Raw genomic sequence first — 25,517 nt, 5'->3', positions numbered from 1 at the left:
AGAAATAGTTGATAGACCGGTAACAATAAGAGACACAGTTGTAAAACCGTAAACAATGAGACATAGTTGTAAAAACCGTAAACAATAAGAAAAATAGTTGCAAGACCATAAACAATAAGAGACAGTTGATAGACCGTAAAAAATAAGAGATATAGTTGTAAGATCGTAAATTTATATAAATTAATATACTTTATACGGCAAAAGACGATTAGATTTAGAGTTAGGCACATGCGAATTAGTTTGGATAGAAATAAAAGTAAATAAAATATCATATCTTTTGTGCACAGTTTACAGACCACCAAACTCTACATCCGCTTTTTGGCAACATTTTAACATTTCAATTGAAAAAGCCTTTGAAATATGTCCTAATATTAACATATTAGGTGATTTAAATGTTGACTTTCTCGACACTTTGTCTGCATCATACGGTAAACTTGATGAAACATCAATATATGGATTGACTAATGTAATTAAAACAGCAACACGCTTTGGGAACAGTCGTAACAGTTTACTTGACCCAATACTTCTAAGTGAATCATGTAAATGTACTGAAGCGTCTGTTATTAACACGGATGCGTCTTTAAGTGACCATGCAGCATGCACTGCAAGTATTGAAATATCGTTTAATTTTTCGAAATATTATAAACGCGACGTATGGATTTACAAGAGTGCTGACTTTGATCGTTTTAATGAACTTATAAGTAATACAAATTGGACAGTGTTGCTCTCTACATGCGGGTCTCTAGACCAAGCTTGTAAATTGTTTACAAAGATGTACTTAGAGTTTGCAAAAGGTACAATACCATCAAAAACAGTTACTATAAGACCGTCTGATAAACCGTGGATGACTTCAGAATTAAGGCATGCAATACGATTGCGTGAAAGGTTACACAAAACATACACACGATCGCAGCTTAACAGTGATTTAATTAAATTTAAGCACCAACGTAACACAGTTAATAATATGCGCAAACATGTCCGCTTACATTTTTACGAGCACGTTGATGGCATAATTGAGAGTTTACACGCATCCGATCCGAAATCGTACTGGAGATTAATAAAAAGACTTACAAATAAACCTGGGTCGTGTAACGATATCCCTCCTCTTTTAGATAGTAGTGGAAATGTTATCATGGACAACATGAACAAAGCCAATGTTTTAAACAATTATTTTAGTTCGATATCAACTGTTAACGACGAAAACATTGACCCCCCGAACCTCATTAAAAACATAATTACAACTTGTGCACCATTTACAATATCAATGGCAGAAGTTCGAGATATATTGCATATTGTAAAACTTGGGAAAGCATCTGGTTGCGATGGTATAAGCCATTGTATGTTAAAAATACATCCAAAACAGTATGTGTTCCACTTTGTATATTGTTCAATATGTCTTTAAATCAGTGTCAATTTCCAACACTATGGAAAAAAGCATATGTAATTACATTGTTTAAGAAAGGCGACAAACACGATTGCAGTAATTATCGCCCTGTTTCACTACTCTCGTGTGTTGGTAAAGTATTTGAAAGAGTATTATTTAAACATTTTTGTAACTATATGTTGGCTAACGATCTATTTCATAGTTCCCAATCCGAATTTCGACCGGGTCATAGCGCCGTCTATCAACTATTAGAAATGTACGACTCTGTATGCAAAAAACTCAATAAAAAGAAGCACACTTGTCTTGTTTTTTGTGATGTTTCAAAAGCATTTGATAGAGTGTGGCACAGAGGTCTTGTTCATAAACTTGAAGCTTATGGCTTTAAAAATGAATTGCTATTATGGCTTACTGATTATATCTCAAACAGGTCACAACAAGTTCTTATTAAAGATACCATCTCTGACAGTAAGCCTATTAAAGCTGGTGTGCCCCAGGGTTCTGTCCTTGGCCCTCTTTTATTCTTAATCTATATTAATGATATATCTGAAAATCTGGATAGTCTTACTAGACTGTTTGCTGACGACACTTCTCTTGCGTATGCTTCTAAAGATATTTCCGAAATAATCGCAATTATTAACTCTGACCTTGACAAGCTTGACTGTTGGTCCAGGAAATGGCTTGTGTCTTTTAATCCAAATAAAACTGAATTCATTTTTGTGTCAAACACATTATCCGGAGAAGCGTTAAAACTGCAATTTCAATACCGTGTTATCATCATCAAACACCCATAAACATCTTGGGGTTACATTAAGTTCAAATGCCAAATGGTCTGACCATGTAAATAATGTTTTTGAATCCTGTTCAAAGAAAATAAATGTTCTCCGAAAACTTAAGTATATATAATCGAAAAGTAACATTCTTAAACTCTATCGAACCTTTATTCTTCCAATCTTAGAGTATGCTAGTGAAGTTTGGGACGGTTGTACTGAATATGAAAGCAATAGGCTGGAACATTTACAATTGGAAGTTGCTAGAATTGCATGTGGGTTACCCCTCTTCTGTAGTAAAGAGAACTTATATTAAGAATCTGGTCTTGAACCCTTAGCCTCGAGGAGACAAAGAAAACTAGTAACATTTTATAAAATTCACTCTCATTTAACACCCTCTTATTTATCAAATCTACTTCCACAACATGTCGGTAGTATATCACATTACAATCTAAGAAATCAAGGAAATTACTCTTTGCCCCAATCGCGATTAACTTCATACAGTATATCGTATTTTCCATCTACAATAAAATTGTGGAATAACCTTAATAAAGACACAAGAAAAAAACCTACAATATCTTCTTTCAGATCAGCGATAACCCCACAGCCATTTGTGTGCCCAAAATACTATAATATAGGCAAAAGAAAAGTAAACATTGCTCACACAAGACTTAGAAATATGTGTAGTAGTTTAAACTACGATCTTTATAGATCAAATCTAATCGCTGATCAATCTTGTTCTTGCGGAGCTCCTTGTGAAAATGCGCGGCATTACTTTTTTGAATGTTTAAACTTCGCACACATAAGAGGACTAACTATAAGCAAATTGAACCATAACTTTAATGTTAAATTGTTGCTTTGTGGTGAACCCAACATGTCTTTGTATTTTAATGAAATGGTGTTCAGAACAGTACCGACATTCATAGCAGGCTCAAAAAGGTTTTAAATTTTGTATAAAATTGTCAATGACATGCATACAATGGGAGAAACTATTCTCAATAACTTTACAATTGTTAACCTACTTTCATGTCTATTTATCTGTGTATAATCTGTGTTAAACTAACTGATTATGTTGTTGAACTATTAATAATGTATTTTAGTAAATTATGTTATATAATTATCTGGGAGAGGATCCAGATAATGTTGCAAAAACTTGTAATCCAATCCCATGCATATTTGATGCAATAAATACGTTTAAACTAAGATCGTAAATAATAAGAGACATAGTTGTAAGACAGTAAACAATATAGAAATAGGTGAAAGAATTCCACAATAAGAGAAATATTTGTAAGGCAGTAAAAAATAAGATAAATAGTTGTTATACCGTTAACAATAAAAGAAATAGTTTTAAGATCGAATCGATAAGAGGAATAGAAGAAAAACCGTAAACAATAAGGTGAGTAATTGTTAGACCGTAAACAATACGAAGAATAATTGTATGATCGTTAACAACACTTATTTTTCGAATTTAATGAAAACTCTAACAAATAAAGACACCTCACATAACGAGTAGCCTACTTTAATTTATACTGGTACCATATATGAATTAACTCTTAGTGAAGCATGTACCGGTAACCTATTTTTCGTCTTTCAATCTCAACCAACTCTTTAAAATACGCATATGCACATCAGAAATGACATTAACATAACACCAGCAGACCCAAATGAATACATACCATTTCATTTCATCGGCTGATTTAAGCATAATCCCCCGGAACATTGGCAACATCGCCGCGTCTTTTTAGTATATGATGTAACACTAATCTGTGTAAGGAAATGCGGACTACTCTCTGCATGTTCATTATGGCCCCGATACAATTACGCATCACCAATAAATTTCATCCCCAAGACTTTCAGGGTTAGTGCTGGGTCAGTAAATCGTCAGGGGAAGACAGATTGTACTATTAATAAAAAGTATTTTTTGATAACACAGTATTTCTTTCAATATATCAAATAGCGCAAATTTTTTTGGAAAGAAATGAATGAAAACCTATCGGTAAATGCCATTTGTATTGAATTGTGAGTCAAAACTACCAAAGTAGTATAGTGTCCATAATAGAAGAGAAATCGTTTCCGAATTCGGGGTACAGTAATGTATAATTAAGAGTATGGTCAATGGCCAATCGAGCTTGAATAACACAGTGGGACTTCAATTTTCCACGGGAATGTATCGTGGTTTGATCGTGGTTCTAGTTTCAAGACGCAGTGAGATTTTTAAGATTCGTCATGCGAAATCGGACCTATGCAATATGCTGCCAACGAAGCCACAGTCAAGCATGTGCGTCCGCACAGTCCTGTCAGGATATATATTCTGAGGAGATTCAACTAAATCTTGCGTGCTTTTATAGTGGAAAGCATAGCCCCTGGCCAGACTGCGCAGCTTGGCTTGAGCTACGCTGGCCGCATATGCTATAAGACCAATTTTGAATTACGCTGATGTAACAGTGTTTTTTGAGTGTGTGGAAAGTAAATTGCGTTTTAATCAAATATCAAACGTTTTTCCTAAGAAATAAATTCATAATAATCAACGTGAGGACACATATGATGTGATCACTGGAACTAAAAGTTGTACCCACGAACACTATTATTTAATATACGTGCACTTCATGACAAATATTTCATGAGGTGGCTATGCGACTTTTAAGTGAAAAAAGAGAAACAACAATAACAAAATTAATAACTTAGAAAGTAATTTTTCTACCCTTTGTTTCAAAGTCAGGATGTACTCCGATTATTTTGATCGATATTTCTTAATTCTGTCAAATTGTGCTTTATCGTCTTAATAATCTTCATATTTTGTCACTAGTATGTATGTTTGTATTATATTGCTGACATGTGTTTACGAATAAATAAATCAATATTATTTAAACAAACAATAAATTCCTCATAAGACACACATTTTGTAATCTCATTTTATTCAACAAATAATCGTATTTTTATTATACGTTAATACCTTTTTATTAAATAATTTAATAAGCGAGTATGCCACATGTTCAATAACTTATAAATTTAATATGCGCTTCTTATATACCTGTCAGCACTGAGTTGGATGTTGGTTACAAAAATGATATCGGTGGTGTTAAATAAATCATTTTCAATTAAAAAAATATTTTCAAACTTAGGATTACAATTACACTGAAGCATGAACACATTAAGACTATTGTGAATTCCTCTGCAGTTTCGTATAAATAAAGGGTGTTGGTAAATATGTAATATTGAATGAAAAGAATCCGCACAACCGACAAAGGGCGACCAGAAAAGCTGATGATGGGCACTTTGTGGTCATATGAGCTAAATACATCACTGGGAACTGGGGAGTCATCATCTGAAGCGTAGTTGAATATCTATGATTCACACTGACAGCTTATTTCTCAAACTGACTTTTCTTAGTAAGTTCATGACATATGATAAGTGCTTCCGTGATCTTTTTTTTTTTTCATGGCTGCAGCACCAAGGCATTGGAATTCACTGTCTGCAGGGCACACCGGGTGAAAACAGGCACTCAAAATTATAAAAAGAGCTAAAGCATGTATTAGCTTTTATTAAAACAATAGGCTATCATTAACTACTATGCTATTGTCTGTTTTACTTCCATTTCTCAAGCATGCAATATGGAAGGGAAAGACCGCCAATATAATTCATCACCAGAAATGTTGCACTTGCTGAGTATTAAGCTGATATTTTTCATCTTGCAATTATAGATTATGCATGCATGTAAAATAATATCCGTTAAAATAAGCAATGTTCGATATTTTATGTTTCAATTTTCAAGAATGTTAATTTTTAAGGTGAAGACATCTCAAATGTCCATCTTGTTCATTGTCCAATTAAAACTGTTCAATGAATAACAACTTAAATGTTCAAAATGAAAAAATACATTTACTTGTATTTTTAAAGCGCATACACAACGCATAAAACTTACAAATGTGCAACAGTAACTTTAACGAACTGCCAATTTCCACTGTTAGCATGTAAACATGTCTAGATTGGTCAACGCGAAACTTAACACATTGCAATGTTACACGTTTACATCTGCACAGTTGTAAAGTCGGCTTAACAACAATCTATACGCGGTGAATAATATTGGCGGTCTTTCCCTTCATTATACGCGGTAAAAAAAAATATTTTTCATCTTAGCCTGCAACCAATGCTACGTTAATGCTAATGAAGGCCGGGAACCATTGTGACAGGACGTACGTCCCACGCATGTAAACATTGATTTCTCCGAGAAGAATTCTGGTGCAATAACGACAAAAGTCAACTACTGTGAATAAAGTATGTATAAAAAAATTGTATCAGAAACTGTGCGAATTGTTACCGAAATTATATTAAAATCGGTGTATATGCACTTAAGTAATTGTCTAAACTCCTTATATGGGTTTTCAGCTGAGTTTGACTTGGATGAAATAACACATTTTCATGTAGTAGATTTCATTAGTTTTTGTTTTAATTTCTGGACAACAATTGACAATTACATTTTATGTTTCAGATTCCATTTTGGAATCCTTCAAATATGCCTAACTGTCATGGCAGATTGGCATGATGATGATCCTGTTCACCAAGAATTTTTGTGTGCATGATAAATATCCAAGGCAAGTGTATACTAAAAGGACATCCAGCAATTAACCTTAACAAATTATTATAAGTTTCTGGAACATATGTTTTAGTCTGTACTGATAATATATCAAATAAACCAATCTTTACAAGATGGAATACTGAATTAATTGTGTATTGTTCAAACTTATTTATTTTAAACTGAACAGTAAATAAACCACACGGTTGAAGTTTTATCGTTTTGAACATACATGTTTTTTTAATATAAGATTTTCTTCCTATTTACTTGTGTGTGTTTTAATATCATGATTCATATTTTTGCTTAATTATTTGTACACACTTTTTGTATAAATAAAACATAAAGAAATTTAAAGCACAAGTTAAAATGTGTTGTCTTCTGTTGTTTTTCAGACTTGAAAAGGATTCTTCGAAAGACTTGTGCCAGTTTTAAGGTGGAAAGCGGTGTTAGAAGTACATTAACACCATCAAGCTACGCAGTTGTTGCTATGCAGCAAGTTTAATATTTCAACTGCAGTGACAGACCGGGACTATGGAAAGCTTAAGGAACTATATAAACAAACCATTTTATATTTATTGTTGCATAATCAATACAAAGTTTATATATTAATTGACGTATATATTTATGATTTGTGTTTCTATGTTATCATTGATATCGATAAGATGCATATGAACTCTGATTATGCATATTAATATAACAGTGGTTTCACAACAAATAATAATATATACCCAATGATGCTTGTTTGTGGTCTATTAAAGTTTCTTTAGTTTCCAATCTTATGCCGTGTCTTATGTTCCTGATTTGGGAAAAGGGCCTGACCTTCCAATTCAGTTGGAAAAAATATAGACAAAAATGGAAAACGGGAAGAAATTACCCAAAGTAAGCTTTACATTTAGGGACAATTGCATCCTTTAAAAAAATCTAAGGGGAAGGGGCCTTTCTCTTGGGAGAAGGGGCCTATACAAGGCCCTTGCTTAAGAAAGAAACAAAGCCCTGTATAACCATATGGGTTTCTTTAGTATATTTAAATAAACACTACATTAACAATTACATTACAATTAAATAAGAATACCAATCTTACATGTTAAAGACAGCAGTAAGTCAGTATCAACTTCATAAAGAAGTACAGCAGTATTCACAAAGTTTAATCTGTCAATTTATGAATTTGCAAATCTTACTACACCAACATTAAAAAGCGCCACTTGACACTTAACAAACTATCATCATCAACATTTCTTGACTTCTTAACAACAAACGTATTAAATTGTACTAATAAATGAACTCAATTTCATATGAAATCTTAATGAAATACTTAATGAAAATACTCAAGAAACTCAGTCATGAAAAGGGGCTGCAAGATCGTATTACCACTGCATCAAGTAATAAACATGAAATGTTGTTTGATTTGTTGAATTGTCAAAATTTGTGAATACATTTTTATTCAATGTTTACTTTGAATATTTTCTTTCACTGCAATACTTGCACCATCAGGTAATTAAACAGAACAGTTTTCTGGTTTGTCAAGACAGGTCAATAAAAAAGAGTTAAATGAACATTACTCCGACCGTGACACTTTTGAATCTGTAATATTTTTTGTTAACTGTTTATTTATCAATATATCTTTTCAAGTCTCTAGAAGATACTTTCATCTCCTCTCTGAAAGGAACACAATACAAAATGTAAATCATATGAAGGCAAAACCACTGAAAACTAATACAAATAATAAGTAAAAACACATTACACACCATACTGACAACCAATTAAATAAATGTTTACATTAAGAATTCATGTATATTGTTACAACCATACAATTATTAGATGGTAAAATATTTAAAAAACTAATTTTGAATGACCTAAATAATATTCTTGTTTTAAATGGTTTGCTTGTTGCACAGATAATTTGCATAATCATGTATATTAAAATAAACTTTGTTAGAAAATATATGAATGTGATATAGATGCCCATGTTTAAACAAACAAATAGATAATATGAGTAAGCACCTCAAACCTAGTATGCTAAGCAGCCTCACGAACTAAGCTTTAGAAGGAAAGACACACTCTTTTTGAGCTTGCTTATCACACCATCTAAAATTATGTCCATTATCAGACTCTTTGAGTCATTTGCTGTTCTATGTTGTGATGCACAAGAGAAGGCCGGTCTGATTTGTTGAATATTCTATTTTTAGGTGTAGTAGTAGTTTGCACTCCATCCATGGTCGAAATGGCCTCCAATATCTAAAATTAGACAATTATCTTATATGAATAAAGCCTGCTTATTGCATTGTAGTCACATGAATTTGAATCTTTGGTATAATTATCTTACTGCACAAGTGACCTTCAGTAAAAACAAGTAAGTTCAGCTGCACAGTGAAAATGATTACATTTATATCCATTATATGTCTAGTGTGGTTTACCATACAATATAACCAAGCATTTAAAATGTAATAAATTCCTCAAAAAATATCAAATACTTAATAATGCACTGTTTTGATGTCGTATTGCTAAAGTAGTCAAATTCTCCACACAGTTAATTTTTTCAATAAATCAACATCAATAAACATTACCCCACTCACCATTAAACATTATTTTTTGTGTATTAAAAACACTTGTTTATACGGCTGACATACATCAAAGTCAATATTATACATATTAAAAAAGGTATCAAACACATACAACAATTATTTCCAATTATTTTAAATGATAATTGATATTATTACCTAAAACAATGGATTGACCTGTGCATGACTACAACAAACCAATGAGCCTTTTTTTTAAGTTTCTGCTCATCCAGGATCCATTCTGGAGCACTATCTGATCTGTTGGGGATAGCCTCGACCTGTAAAATATTATGTAATTTCTAGGTACTTAACATGTCTATTATCTGTAATATTGTTTACAAACCAAGCCTATACCGAAGAAACCACAATTTAAAACTGCCTTAACAGTTCAGTGGTAGAGCGTTTGCCTCGAGTGCATGAGGTTGTGGATTCAATCCTTAGACGTACAGAAACGGCACCAGTTGCTACCCGTGGTTTATGCGTTCCACTATGCGGAAAGCACTGGCTTCTTCTCAAAAATGAAATGAGACCATCATTGTGATGGATTCCAGAAGGAATAAGGTATCGAGTGTGATTATTATAAGTTGCCAAAACTTGTTTCAGGTTTATGTTTTCCATATTAAAATGATTTTCATGTAAACCTGATGAATAGTATTTTGTGTATGTTCCTCTTGTGTATAAGTTTTTATCCTTTTAATCACTAGTATTAAATATTAATACTATATAATACAGAGAAATTTGTAAATAACTTTCAAATAATCAGTAACCGTATATAGTGATCAATATCTTGATTATTAAATAGTGGCTGATTTTAGTAATTTTATTATATAAATCTATAAATTTTTATTGCAATGTTGGTGAGTAGTTAAATCTAAACTTTTAAGTTGAATTATTGTGCACAATTTCCCAGTGCATGATTCTAGATCCCATCTGTCTACATCTGACTGATAACTAGGTCAACCCTCAGCAGATTGAACAGCTGTTTTCAGGTATAATAGAGGTCATGATCTTTAAAATTTTCACACGCACTTAAACACCCTAGTCCTTGTAAACATTGTCTACTATGGTGGAAAGTGTACGCAGTAACCATTTCAATATCAGAGGGTGGGGATTTTTTTATGGCTCTTTGTCAAGTTTTCTCTCCTAAATCATGATTTTATTATATTTATTTGAATATATTGGGCTTCTGGGCCCATATACTACCCCGGGTACGTTACTTCCACCTGTGACACCTATCAGCATCCATGAATATAACAATGATGATGATGATGATATATAGAAATCTTAATAAATCCTTACCTGGGACCTATCACGACTATTCAGTTAAGCTGGCCAGTAGGTTCTTCCACGATAACAGAAGGCAAAGGCAGGCTACTACTAATGACAAGTTGTACCCTAACACCGGTTGAATTGAAAATGCATTGTAAAATGTTGAATTGTGATTCGTCAACTTGTAATCTGTTCAATTGTAAAGTGTTCACTTGTGAGATGCTGACTTGAAGCAGATTACAAAAACCGATCGTACAACTTAGAAAATATTCAACATCCTAATGTAGTTTGTCATCAACTTACTTAGACTTTATATATGCACTATCTTCATTTTTAGATCTGTAGTTTAAGAAGTTACATGTTTGTTTTTTTTAACATTTAAACCTATTGAAGTTAAGTCTGTACACATGTGTACTGTATACATCGAACGAATTAACATGAACATATCTCTATATTCATAATTGATTTATTTGCATATCGATTTTGTAGAATCGGAACTTACAACATTGTACACTTTAAAATTGTACACAACAGATATTAAAATGTTGTATTTTAACATATTAAAAATTCTCTGTTAAACAAATGAGCTGAATATTCAACACGTGCAACATTTCTGATGATCAATAATATCGGCGGTCTTTCCCTTCCATATGCAATAATATATTTTAAAACTAGATACTTTCATAAAATCATTTGAATATATATATAGAAATCCATTTCAGTAAGACATACGTTTCTTGTTTAAATTTCCAGCATGGTTTATCAGTTTGTTCATTCCTTTAGTTTTGCTATAAATGTTTAACCCTGCCTTCAATGGAGATCACTGCGATGATATATAATATGGTAAACTGTAAATAATGCCACGAAATAAAGAGACTAGCTTTTTGCAATACCTTTACAAAAATAAAAATCTTTCTATATTTTGCGTGTCTTAGATTGTTAAGTTATATTCAATGTTTGCATGTTAAGCTTTTTTGGTTGGTTCTATTTTTGTCATATTGTTAGCGAACAGAAAAGAACAGATATTGATAGAAGTGACAGTTTATTACAACGTATACATATGTACATTGTCCTTTATACATACATTTTCTTAAGTACTGTACCGTTAAATACATTAATGTTTTAGCTGAAAAGGGTCACCTCTACAAAACCAGAAAAACGGTGTGTTACTGCCAATTTGGTTGTTCGCATGTATGTCCGCAGCCATTGAAGCAGCATTTCTGTACACCCGGGCAGTCATGATCGGAACTGCACTCTTCCCAGCATACCCCAAAGCCAGGCCTAGGACATACGCCTGGTTTATCTAAAACGAGAACACTCACAATTGAAGCGAGTAAATTCACAATTGAAACGAGTACAGTCACAATTGAAACGAATGCACTCACAATTGAAACGTGTGCACACACAAATAAAACGTGTGAACTCGCAATTGAAACGTGTGCACACGCAATTGAAACGAGTGCACTCACTATTGAAACAATAACACTAACAATTGAAACAAGTGCACTCACAATAGAAATGTGTGCACTCACAATTCAAACGAGTACACTCACAATTGAGACGTGTACAATCTCAATTGAAACAAGTGCACTCACAGTATAAATTTATCCCATTTTCACCGCGACATTGACGGTATAACACGTTGTGGAATATACTTGCTTGTATTCAACACTGTGGAATATACCTGTCGCGTACACGGACTACTTTTTAAATGACGTCATGCGATATGCGCTAAAATTAGGTCGATATTGTTTGGTTCATTGATCGAATTTTAAGGTCACCCATTAGAAGAAAATGTGCATATTTTGCAGAAAAATATACATATGACATATACACCAAAAGAAATGTTGAAACAAAATATAAAATTACACGAATTTTGTTTTGTTATTTTTTTATTTATATTTACTTTACCACTGAATGATTTTTCATAACAAACAAAGTCGACAAAACTTAAGCTTCAAAATTATTTGACCTTCAACCTTTAAAGCTAGTCATATGACATAATTTTTCGCCATCCGTATAATGAATCAGCTGATTGATGGCGTCATAAAATGACATACTTATTGCGTCATTTTCCCCATTTGTTTTGACGATTTATTATAAACGCGACTTATTTCACATGTTTTCTACGTGTACTGTATGTCGACATATCTGAATTGTCAATTGATCACATTTTCCTTATTTCTTGTAATGTGCATTGTTTATAACCAAAGCATATACTTTTGACATTTAACTTAAATATTATGAATGTACAACAAGCCATACACATATCGCACAGTTCATGAATAATCTGCTATGTTTGCTTTCCTATTTAATTCACGTTAGGCATAGAGCTGTGTAAAGTATAAGATGGTAAAAATAGCACCACACTGGAATTGGGAACGTCCCATTTTGTACACGGGTATTTTCTACTCATTTGTCTGTTGTGTACTGGAATGTTTTCCATTCTTTGTGTATTTATATATAAAATTATTTTCTCGTACAATAAGGGTATTTACCATAGATAAATAAAACATTGTGCAAGTTTAAACATAATTATGTTTGTATGCAGAAATCTGCAAATGCAACCGAGTTTACCAACGGCTATTATTAGATAAACTGCTCCGCTTCATTTGAACAGCAGAAATGTAGAGTACATGACGTAGCGTGTGACGAAGAAGAAAGTTTATCGCGTTCATAAACTCATTTGAATAAAGTGATAGCATAAGGGTCTTTATTTAACTATGCTTAAATAATTATTAAGGACCCTAGATGCAAAATCGTCAATTATTGAGTTAAATGGATTATTAGATGGATTTTAAAGGATAATTAAAGGTAAGATACTAGTTCTTACGTGTTTTGATTTTTGTTTGTACTTTTGTCGTTCCCTGTTCTCGGGGAAATGATTTTAACATGGGCGCCATTGATGCATCGGATTACACACGGCATACCCATAACATTATATAAAAAACACGTTCTGCGCGTCCTTAAATTCGTCGTCCGAAGTCGAAAAACGTATTGCCCTGTATATTTTGTCAAATAAAGTGTCAGTCGCTGCAATTGCCTGTTTACTCGTCAAAATTGTCAAGGTCTTCGATAGCTAAAGAAACTTCAGCGTACAGTTTATTTAGTATTGACAGACCTGTACAAAGTAGCGCCAGTCAAAAATCATAAAAAGCGACATTTAAAGTTATGGTAGCCAGAACTAGGTCGTCGATGGTGTACATGTATGTTGACATCGACAGCATTTTGTCACGAGCAATCGCCGCCATATTGGATTTTGATCATTTTCTTTCGAAAATAAAATAAATTATAGTAAAGTAAAATCTTCTTTTCGAGGTCGTAATGTGTTAAAATTCGCATACTGCGTAAAATTAAATGTAGGCATATGGTGATATTTTTACTTGTTTTACAGTGTGTGTGTGCATTTTTTAAAGACTATTTTGCGTACCAGAACAAATACATGTATATCACTACGCATGGTTACATTTGTTAGATTTTAAGCGCTTTTATGACTGAATTAAAATTATTGTTAAGGTTATTAGATCTATTTATGTTAAATGTCACGTTGAAAAAATCAAATGGGATAAATAGAATACTAGGATTAGCGTTGAATACAGAGAAGTTTATGTTGCTCGGCTCGAACACCGAAAGCGCTCGCCAAGGCTCGCGCTTCCGGCGTTCTAAGCCTCGCAACATAAACTTCTCTGTATTCAACGCTAACCTAGTATTCTCTATGCGTGCACTCATAATAGAAACGAGTACACTCACAATTGAGACGAGTACAATCGAAATTGGAACGAGTGCACTCAGGATTGAAACGAATGCACACACAATAGACCGTTTGCAGGTGTCTGTTCGAATATCCGGCGGCCATATTGGAGGGACACGCTCGATTAACCATTACGCATCATTGACAGCTATTTACAATTCGCCGCTTAATTTCTCTTTACATGTCAAAATGGTCAATTATTGCCGAGTCATCGGCTGTCATAACAATTCTACAAGGGAGAAGGACAGACATTTTTATAGATTACCTGAGATAATTACTAATCAGTGCAAGAAAACCAGTGAGTTGTCAACAGAGAGGCGGCGATTATGGTTAGCAAGGCTACAACAAGACTTCAGTGGAAAGAATTTGAAGAATATTCGAGTGTGTTCTGACCATTTTGTATCTAGTAAGTTAATGTGCAAATATTTATGAATACATAACTTGAATGTAGTGATCATAATTTTATACCATGTACATGTACAAGTTGAACAGTCTACGGTACTGGTACACAATTTTAAGCATTGATCATTGATCAAGTCTACATCCACATAAAGAATACACTTTGATATTGAAAAGAATCAAATTATGAAATTCTTTGTCTATTCACCAGAAGATCATAGCTGGAGCTCAGACTAAAAATTGGTGGTTTGAGTCTCATAGTTAAAGCCAGGAAAGTGGAAAGAAAATTGTTATACCACACAAGTCATACTTTATGTCACTTTATATTTTCAGAGCAAAAGGCAGAACTTTTTGACCGAGACAGTCCTGATTGGGCGCCATCAGTGAACATGGGATGTCAAGCTCCGAGTACGCCTGCCCCTAAAGTTGCTGCTGAGCGCTTTGAGAGACGGAAGAAACGTGCTGAGACTGCAAGATCATTGGTCCAAGATCTTTCAGACAACAACACTCCAGAGTTACCACCTGATGTAAATTTAGATAGTGCAAAGAATGTTCAGACTGATATGCTTACTTCAGATGTAGAATCATTAAAACAGGAAAATAAACGTTTGAAACTAGAAAATGAAAATCTAAAAACATCTATCCGGAATGCGTCTATGTTTTCTCAGGAGACTCTTAAAGACAATGATGAAAGAGTGAGGTACTTTACAGGACTTTCTTGTTTTGCTATACTGATGTCATTGTACAAGTATCTATATTCTTATTTAACAAGCAAACATAGTGTAACACTTGGAAAGTTTGAGTGCCTTGTGATGACTTTAAGTAGACTTCGCCTAAATTTGACTGTCAATCACCTTGCCTACCAACTGAATGTTTCATGTGCAACCATTTCTCGAACTTTTGTGAATACTATTGACATCATGTATGTAAGACTAAAACCAATTGTGCGATGGCCTGACAGAGCCTCATTGAGAGCAACAATGCCAGTACAGTTCCAAAGACAGTTTGGTAATAAGTGTGCAGTAATCATTGATTGCTTCGAGATCTTTATAGAGCGTCCATCAAATCTTATAGCGAGGGCAGAGACATGGTCGTCATACAAACATCACAACACTGTGAAGTTCCTTATTGGAATCACACCACAGGGAGTAGTGTCGTTTATTTCCAAAGGTTGGGGCGGTCGTGCAAGTGACAAATATGTCACTGAACATTGCAATTTTTTAGATAACATTTTGCCCGGGGATTTAGTGTTGGCAGATAGAGGATTTGACATTGCGGATAGTGTTGGTTCTGTTTGTGGGTCATTGAAAATTCCAGCTTTCACCAAAGGTAAAGACCAACTCTCTCCATTGGATGTAGAAACAACAAGAAAAATAGCCAATGTACGGATACATGTTGAGAGAGTTATTGGGCTTGTGCGCCAAAAGTACACATTCTTAAATGGGACACTACCATTGGACCTAGTGATTACCAAAGATGAAGATGGCTTTACTACAATTGACAAAATAGCTCATGTGTGTTGTGCGCTGGTTAACTTATGTGAATCAGTGGTCGACTTTGATAAATAGACTGTCTATTGTATTGTCTTATCCATGCTCTCTGTGTTTAGTATATATAGATTAGTATATAGCATTATATAGTTTCATAATTCACTCTGTAAATCATATTTTATTGATTAAATTTAACTCTCTAAATGATGTTACTTCTCAAATACTATGAATAAAGAGCTGTTGATAAAGGATTAATATTTGAACAAAAAGTCCTAAAAAAAATAATTCAACTTGTATTATGAATTTAGTACACATAGTTAAAAAAAATATTCTGTGAATTGATTTTCCATTTAAATACTTCAATATTTACTTAAGTGTGATAAACAGTTGAATTACTTTGTTAAAGGACTTTTTGTCATTCGACTCCTTGACTTGGACCAATATGTAAGAAATAAAGTTAAGCAAAACAGTACACATGGAATTGCATTATCATTATGACGTCTTTATTCAATTCTCAATTTTGCAAAATCAAGAAGATTTCCTATAAAAACAAAAATACCAATCTTTTACTCAGAAGACTTAACAAATAAGACATTTTTATGACCAAATTAAGTCGCGTTCTGAGAAAAATGGGCATAATGCATATGTATAAAGTGTCATCCCAGATTAGCCTGGGCAGTCTGCACAGGCTAATCAGGGACGACACCGCTTTTTTGACATTTGTTAAAATGAAGTCTCTTCTTAGCAAAAATCCAATTTAGGCGGAAAGTGTCGTCCCTGATTAGCCTGTCCGGACTGCACAGGCCAATCTGGCATGACACTTTATGCACATGCATTAAGCCCAGTTTTCTAAGAACCAAGGCTCAAATGATCAAGCAACACAACTCCATTAACCATATTAGTCACATAATTAGCCAAAATGCATCACTCATTCAAAACAAATATCTGTCAATATGAAAATGGTACAATATTTTCTCAGGAGAAAAATTATTAATTAAACAGATACACATTTCTCTGAAATTGTTGCCATCAAGTTGTCACTTTCATTTCAAATAAGTTAACAATTACATATCACAATCAGGACAATACCATTTCACTGTTTCAATTTAATTGTTGCGATCAAGTTGGAACTTCCATTTCAAGTAAGTTATCATTTACATAGCACAATCTGGACAATACCATTTCACTGTTTCAATTTCCTCAGGCGACTTGGTGATATTTACACAGCTAAAATGAAACCACACAATTTTGCAATTTTCTCCATCGCAACCAACCATGGGTGGCTCCTCAAGTCCTCTACAATAGCAAAACCTTTCTCCCACATTACCATCATCTTTTTGGCTGGATGTTATTTCCTTAAGAATATGAACTGAGTTCATATCAGTTTGATTGATGTTAGACAGACGGGTAAAGTACTTTCCAACAAGCTCTGGTAACAAAGCCCTACGAAAAAAAACTTCTGCCTTAGCACAGATTTGTTCATAAAATTCCGGGTTGAAATTTATTTGTTCAATGTGAACACTGATGTCACTCCACACAACAAAGTAACACGATTCCAACTCTGTTACCCCAAGTTGAGTTTGAATTTGGAAGAAGTATGGGTGATTTCTGTCCAAACATAGCTCTCCATCTTCCCCTTTAATCAAATAAGGCACTGATTCATCAATCACTTTTCCTTTGTGATTGAATGGACACTTAACTTCCAATAAACAGGACCCACAGCAATCACATTTGATGATCCCATCTGGGGAAGCACCTATAAATGGTCTGTCCTTTGAGATAAAAAGTCCTGTTTCTATCAACTCAACATTGTCGTGGTCAGTAGCAAGGGCTTCACAACACAAAGTGGCAGCTTTTTTCTCATTGTCAATCCCCCATTTGGTGGCTTCATTTCTAAAGTTTACATTGGGATAAACAATAGATTTTACTAACGCACTTGACGGATTATCAATGTTCGCAGTGTAAACACTCTTCATTTTTGAGGCTGTGATACGCCCAGCGCGGTAATTGAACCACTTACCCTCACTTGCCTGTTTTCGGGTGATTTTCTCTACATTTTCAATTTCCTCGTCAGTGACCGTAATTTCAATGCCCTCACATGATTTGATTAGCTGGTCATAATCTAAATTCATCGATTGTTTGTTCTTGAGTTCAGTTAGTGGTTTAGGCAACTTGAGCACTGCTGACTTAGGTTTGTAGCTCTCAAGATAATCAGGCACAATTGATAAGATTGCAGGCTTACGGTTGGTGGAAACTAGATCAGAGAAGAAAGAGTCTAATTCATTTTCTGTAGGGGAAGGGATTTTCCTAGTCTTTCTTACAGGATGAACATTTTTAGAAATTTGACTGGTTGAGCTGCTTAAACACTCTTCAAATTTTCTCTTGAGGGACTTCGCACTTTGAAAGTTAATGTTAGAAATTTCTCTATACTCAACATTCTTCACGGATGGGGGGATGGTCCAATATGCTGGTTCCTGTGTTACAGTCCTTTCGTCTCTTACTTTAACAGTTCTCATAACCCAAAACATTAAGGCAGCAACATGTGTGCAAGTTTCTCCACATCCTGCCATACAATCACAGTGACTGGCCAAAACTTGACCATCCTTCGTAGAGATGAACCATGGGGACAGTGGTTTTTCATGCATTCTTTGAGAGTGAAGAACCTGTAAGTATAAAAAAGCAATAGTAAACTACATTTACAAGATATTAAGCATCTTGACATATGAAACACATAAAAAAAGTCAGCATAAAAGCTAAAAATTACCTAAGTTGTAAGCATGTCGCATATGCTGTTTGAAGTGAAACCAAAATCTAAAATAATTGTTTCCAACCATGCGTTTTGTCGTTAAGAACATCATAACTGGATCTTATAAATCCGATATCATAGGTCAGCATAGGTAAAATTCAGTTCAATTCTTGGTATACATGAGAATAACATTGTACTTAGTAGTGTATATTATGTGTTACTGGCTGAAACATACAGTAACACGCCTCGACTGGGAATCAAACCCAGGACCTCTCGAGCCATACACAGACATTCTACCACGTCTGGCAAAAGTACTTGCTAAAAAAAGCTAGCTTCGAGGGGTGGTAGTACAAATGCCGTTTACCTCGATACATATATACCAGTACAAATCTGTGAACAGGGCTGATGTAGTAATGAGAGAAAATTAAAAAAAAAAGCTTAATATCCAGAACAATGAATTTCAAGAAAAAAACAATAACTTAACCTTCCTTTCACCAACAGTCTGTTACTCAACACAGCAGAAGTCACGCCAGAAACCCAGCCACACTCAACTTGATTCACTGCTTCTAAGCTTTTGAAGTTTTTCAGATCTTCCATCGTGTAAATACTAGGTGTAAACAACAAATAATTAACGATGTCAGGGTAGGTCAACGATGGCAGTTGATTCACATCATCACAAAGCTTTTTCAAATCATATGGGTCAATACCACCAATCAATGCAAGTTTTTCAATGTATCTTGCTTTTGTTGCAGGCTCCAGTCTATCTTTGTACGGCCCTTTTTGGTTCAGTGATTTAGACGCCATGAGTCACAGTTTTACGCTCTCTTAATTTTGATCGATGTTTACGCTTCGCTGGTATACCTCCAATATGGCGGCCGAACCGGTGCGTACGTAAAAATCTCCTATTATTGCAAACGGTCTATTAAAATTGTGAACTCACAATTGAGACGAGTACAATCACAATTAAAACGAGTGCACTCATAATTGAAACGAGTGCACACACAATTGAAACAAGTGGACTCACAATTGAAACGAGTGCACTCACAATTGAGACGAGTGCACTCACAATTTGAGAGACACTAATCTACTTATGACGCAAAAAACACAATGCGCTAATAATATAAAATATTACGCACAAATGTAGAATAATATGAAAAATCAAAATAAGCAAATCGTGAAAATATCATGTGCTTTGATCATTCTTGAATTATAATCAACCCCAGCCAACAAATATCCTCAATGTATTACAAGATAATGACCGCCCTTTAACTTACATATGCATGCGTGTATGCCGATGTTTATACATGTGTTTATTAACAATGTCGTGCTTTTAAATGTCTTCAAGATTCAGACGAAACAATAAAATATTACAAATAAATTCATCAATAAAGATATGTGAGTTTTTTAATTTATTTAATAATGCAGTGTCAATTAATATTGGTTAGAACTTACAGATTAAAAATTAATGTATATAATAGAACGTGCAAAATGTTCCCATGCTTTCTTGGAAATAATCTGTAAATCAAAAAATGATCGTGAAGACAAATCTCCTATTATTGAAGTTGAATTTGACACTGATTTGGCAACAGTGAAGCTTTTATATCAAAGTAAATAAAGTATATGCAATCCATAATCACCGCCGCTTTGTTAAATAGTTCAATATATTTATTCAGTGCTTCATATGAGCAATATCACTACAGTGCAATTTATGGAGAAAATAATAAAAGAACTGCAACTTAAGAACAATATCAGGCCTCTTTCTGGCAATTTTGAGAAAAATGCAAATTTGGGATTTTGCTTTTTTTAGCGAAATGTCCACTGTTTTGAGGAAAACAAATGTATTATTACTCTTTATAATAACACAAATTATAAGAACACTGTCTTATAAATTATATTGAAACGCAGTGTGTGTGTGTGTGTGCGTGTGTATTTATTTATTTGTTTATTTATTTATTTATTTATTTATTCATGTTTTTATTTATTTATTTATTTATTTATTTATTTATTTATTTACTTATTTTAAATTATAATAATTAATAATTTAAATTTTATATTTACATTATTTTACATTTCGTATGTCTGGCACTAAAATGACAATTGAAGGCATGAAGATGATTTAATACCTCGGCAGTCAATGTTCGTACATCCTACAGACCCGTCGTTGCACCAACAAGTATTGCATTTGTCTTGGAACACCGAACCGTGCTCGTACCATTGTCCCTTGTAATAGCACCGCCGTTCTGTTAATAAGTGCTTATTTTTGTCAAATACTCTACTCATTTGATCATTTCGAATTTTACGATAGACAAAACAAAAATTAATATAAGACTACCTAAAAACCAGAAATACACAAAGAAGTCGCAATTTTGAGAGGAATATTGCTCCGTTGTTGGCATCGAAATGATTGTTATAATGTATTGGATTTTATTGAATGTATTGTGCAATGATCTGGGTTGGTCATACCACAAAGCTGATATCGACCTGATAAAAAGGTGCCTGATATAATTATAATATCAGGTAAGTTAAATGATAATATATCTGTCAACATTGTATTTATTTATTTATTAAATTTAAATAATAATCGTTAATAATTTAAAATTTATATTTATATTATTTAACATTCCGTATATCTGGTATAAAAATGAAGGCATGAAGATGATTTAATACCTTTGCAGTAAATAAGAGTACACATCACAGACCCGTTATTGCACCCACAAGTATTGCAGTCGTCTGGGATCCTCGAACCGTGCTGGTACCATTGTCCCATGTAATAGCACGGCAAGCCTGTTAATAAGTGCTCTCTGTTTTTTTTTCAGATACTCTACTTATTTGATAATTTCGAATCTTACGATAGACAAAACAAAAATCAATATAAGAATACCAAAAATCAGAAATACACAAAGTAGTCGCAATTTTGAGAGGAATATTGCTCCGTTGCTGGCATCGAAATGGCAAAACGATTTTTATAACTTATTGGTTTTTATTGAATGTATTGTACAATGATCTGGGTTGGTCATACTACAAAGCTGATATCGACCTGATAACAAAGTGCCTGATATAATTCTTATATCAGGTAAGTTGAATGATAATATATCAGTCTACATTGTATGTTTGGAGGTACATAGTCGGAAACAACGCAAGCATTTAAATGTGTCATTTTAAAAACGTAAATACTAATCTTAACTACAGGTATTATTTAATCAAGAAGCATACAAGTAGGGCATATTGGAGAAAGCCGATTCTGCGTGGAACATCCGGCAATGATCGAACATGTCAGAGAAAGTTGCAGCAACAGACGCATCTACAAACATAAAATAAGAAAAAAAAATTATTAATGAGCATAATGATGACCATAATGGTGAAAAGGATGATGATGGTAATCATCATATTGAAGCTCATACGAAAATGAAGTTGAAAGCGATTGAAATTTGTTTTATGCATTTCACTGTTTCACAGCGTAGTTAAATATAGTTAATATAGTTAAATATAATTATAATGTCAAAAGGTTCAACGCATTGCTTAAAATATGGTTACGTATACTTATAGCTAAAAGTATGGTTATGCATGCAGCTGAACGTTTTATTTCAAAGTCGTTTGGGAATGCAAATGCAACTTCGATATATCCGAAGTTCGATTTATCCGAGCTTGTAATTGGCAACGTAAAATGTAACTATTTTCAATGATTGTGATAAAATATGGTGAAACAAATGACAGTAATAAAAACGATTAAACGAAACAATTATTTAATTTGCTTATACCAAAACAAACAAACAAAAACTGTTAAGCACATATTCAACATGTTACACATGTGTTTCTCTTAAGATGACGACGTCATTATAATATGCTTTTGTGCCCGTTTCCTGAAATAAAGTTTTATCTTTTCAGTCCATGCTATTTTGAACGACGATTTTACAAATGCGAAAAAGGTTTGTAAGCGCCTTAAAATAATAGTATGCGCATTTTTCACTGTTGAATTACGCTGAAAAGAAAAACGGGTCAAAAGAGTTGGTTAAAATGTGGTAACTGACCAATTATCTGCAACTCATCTTGCTTCAAGTTGTTTATAAAAAACTGTACAGTCCTCTAAGCCGAGCGGAACTGTCTTTTTATCAGGATCGTAGTTAGTGTTCTTGTGTCGTATGAATAGATATGAACAAATCAGCACTAAAACTAAATTTAGATTCACATCGTACATGCATGATCAGTTGTCAAACGAAAGTACGGTTAATATTAAAATGCATTATTTTTCTCTTTCCGGGATATTGTTTTAGTATGTTGATGCTGCAATATAAGTGTATAAATATAAATATAAGTTTACATGAAGTGAAAACCCCAAAAATAAACAACGGTTGCAATACACACCTATAAACATAGCATATGCTGTTAAATGCGCATAATATCACTTTAAACGTTCGTACAAATTATAACCATAACGTCACGTAACGGCGAGAATGAATCTCGCTGCTGTTGTGGAATACTGTTACCTTTGTTTCCACATCGTTGTCGCTATAATATGTTACATGATTTAATTATATTTTTTGATTATATTATATTAACATATCGAGGTTTACACTTACGATGAGGTTTTCGCATATTGTCAATATAATAAATACACAGGAAAAATCATTGGCATTGCGCCAGAGTGAAATAATCAACGTGTATCATTTCACTCAAGCTAGAGTATTATTTTCAGGTCGTCGTTCACTTTTATTCACAACTGATTCATTGCATAGTACGAAATGAAAATATGTTATGGTTGTGACTTTCGGATTCGCGTTTTGGCATTTATATGTGTGATTTCAAATTTCGCCTGTATTTGTACAACAAATGCCTATGTATACATCAGTTCACAGTGACCTCGTGCTATAAACGTCTCATGCATACCGCACGAATAAATCATTCCGTATGTCACACAAAATTGTTGAACTAGTAGTTACAGAGCAAAACAAGTATAAAATATGTAAAATGCATATGTACGAACTTACCTTACTTTATGATCAATTGCAACGCAAAGTCAAATAATGATAATAAAACATGGAATATCGGTTTTTATGTACAGTTTGAGTGTAATTAACATGACGAAAGAGAAATGCTAATCTCTAAGGCTTTGGAATAGATCTTGCTATAATTTGCGATAGACCTTTTACATGTGACTTAAATAGAAACAAAATGTTGCATATAAGTAAGCTTCAGCGCTTCCGAAGGAGCACTATTTATCCTTGCGTGTAGAATTATTGTCTGACCATTCAACTGAGTAATCGCTTAATATTCTGATAATGAAAAGAAATGCGTCTGTATAAGCAATTTCTTCCGATAAGCCTGTAAAAAATGAAAGGGATTACGACAGGCATTTTCCATGAACATAAATATTAGTTGTCCTTCTCCTTTAGGTATGTAAGGTGTTTAAAAATAATCCTTATGCAACCGTTGCTGTTGACACTGCAACATGTGCTGATTCTGCTTCGTTCAGTCCGATGTTTATTATAAGTCTGTTGATGTTGTTAATACGACATTAACCCATTAATTCCTAGCGTCTAGAAAAAAGGCCTTTGCAAACAGCGTAGACCCAGATAAGACGCCGCATAATGCGGCGTCTCATCAGGGTCTGCGCTGTTTTCTTAAAGGAATTTCTGTAAAAAATATTCTAAATATAGAAATTAATATACTAGACATCCCTAATTTTGAAAATAAATTGTTCCAATTTAGAAGGATGGGGGAGTCCACTAGGCATAAATGGATAAACTGCCGTAACGTATTCGACTACTTATTCAGCTACGCCCTCTCCCGCTTCAACACCTGCAACTTTTTGTACTACTACATCAACTACTACTAACAATAGAATGAGTACGACTACATTTACTCCTGCTGCAACTACTGCCGAAAGCATATAATAATTATATATATGTAGTATATATAGTATAATTACTTTATGCATTCGGCAGTAGTGCAGCAATTTGTACAGAATATATATATTCGAGAAGGTCAAAGTTCAAACAATTTAAATGAATATAAATTCTTCTCACATACATTACCTTATCCCATCAGATAGTTTTTAATCATGAAAATATTTTATTTACGAATGTGTTCTTTCTCTTGTTTATTGCTAAACAACACATCTAATTCAAAACATGTATTATGGATTACTTTTTATTGGCAACCTTCTAAACTAGCAATCTGTCTGATATTTTTAATGTATTTGCTATTTTTACAAATACCGGCAAAATTATGAAGACGGATCTGACATAATGATGCGGAATTAGTCCGCAACCATATAATTTTTCTGCACACATGTGCTCACGAATAACACAGCCGTTGTTATTTACGCAAGGGAATGTGAATTGTTCAACGCATCAGGTTTAAGCTCCCTATGTACATTTATTTTTGGTTGTTCGCAAGAACAATAAAGGTTAAAGGTTTTGAAAATCGGTATGCAGACCACTACCGTTCACCAAATCACTCAAAAATCGATGATTAAAGGCAGTCTGCGCCGAGAAATAGTTCGCGGATGTATACTTTACGTACATGTTTTTAAAAGAAGTACATTATGCTGGTCAGGTGGAGAAAGAATTCGCTTAAGTTA

The 25,517-nt window shown here is 33.6% G+C and overlaps 2 protein-coding genes across 2 annotated transcripts in view; one reads left to right on the top strand and one right to left on the bottom strand.

Annotated features, from left to right (window-relative positions):
- The window catches only part of LOC127834803 (uncharacterized), a 55,996-nt gene that overhangs the window by 10,154 nt on the left and 20,325 nt on the right, over positions 1-25,517 (top strand). The gene's annotated exons all lie outside the window — the stretch shown is intronic.
- Positions 11,637-23,960, bottom strand: LOC127834804 (kielin/chordin-like protein). The gene is made up of 5 exons (XM_052360853.1): positions 23,923-23,960; positions 22,151-22,238; positions 21,605-21,721; positions 21,061-21,177; positions 11,637-11,854 (listed from the first exon to the last, which is right to left on the bottom strand). The coding sequence occupies exons 2-5, from the start codon at positions 22,236-22,238 to the stop codon at positions 11,718-11,720; spliced, it is 459 nt and encodes a 152-aa protein (XP_052216813.1). The 5' UTR covers positions 23,923-23,960; the 3' UTR covers positions 11,637-11,717.

This window comes from Dreissena polymorpha, chromosome 6 (assembly GCF_020536995.1).
Source record: "Dreissena polymorpha isolate Duluth1 chromosome 6, UMN_Dpol_1.0, whole genome shotgun sequence".
NCBI classification, from domain to species: Eukaryota; Metazoa; Mollusca; class Bivalvia; order Myida; family Dreissenidae; genus Dreissena; species Dreissena polymorpha.
The sequence above is the reverse complement of the archived record's forward strand: the minus strand, read 5'-3'. Positions and strand labels throughout refer to the sequence as shown.

What these genes read in the sequence shown, in the direction of transcription:
- LOC127834804 (XM_052360853.1), bottom strand. Translation starts at nt 22,238, where the DNA reads ATGCGTCTGTTGCTGCAACTTTCTCTGACATGTTCGATCATTGCCGGA. An exon ending in TTCTCCAATATGCCCTACTT is followed by an intron (nt 21,722 to 22,150) that starts GTATGCTTCTTG and finishes ACTTATTAACAG; the next exon opens with GCTTGCCGTGCTATTACATG. An exon ending in TACGAACATTGACTGCCGAG is followed by an intron (nt 11,855 to 21,060) that starts GTATTAAATCAT and finishes TTCTCGTTTTAG; the next exon opens with ATAAACCAGGCGTATGTCCT.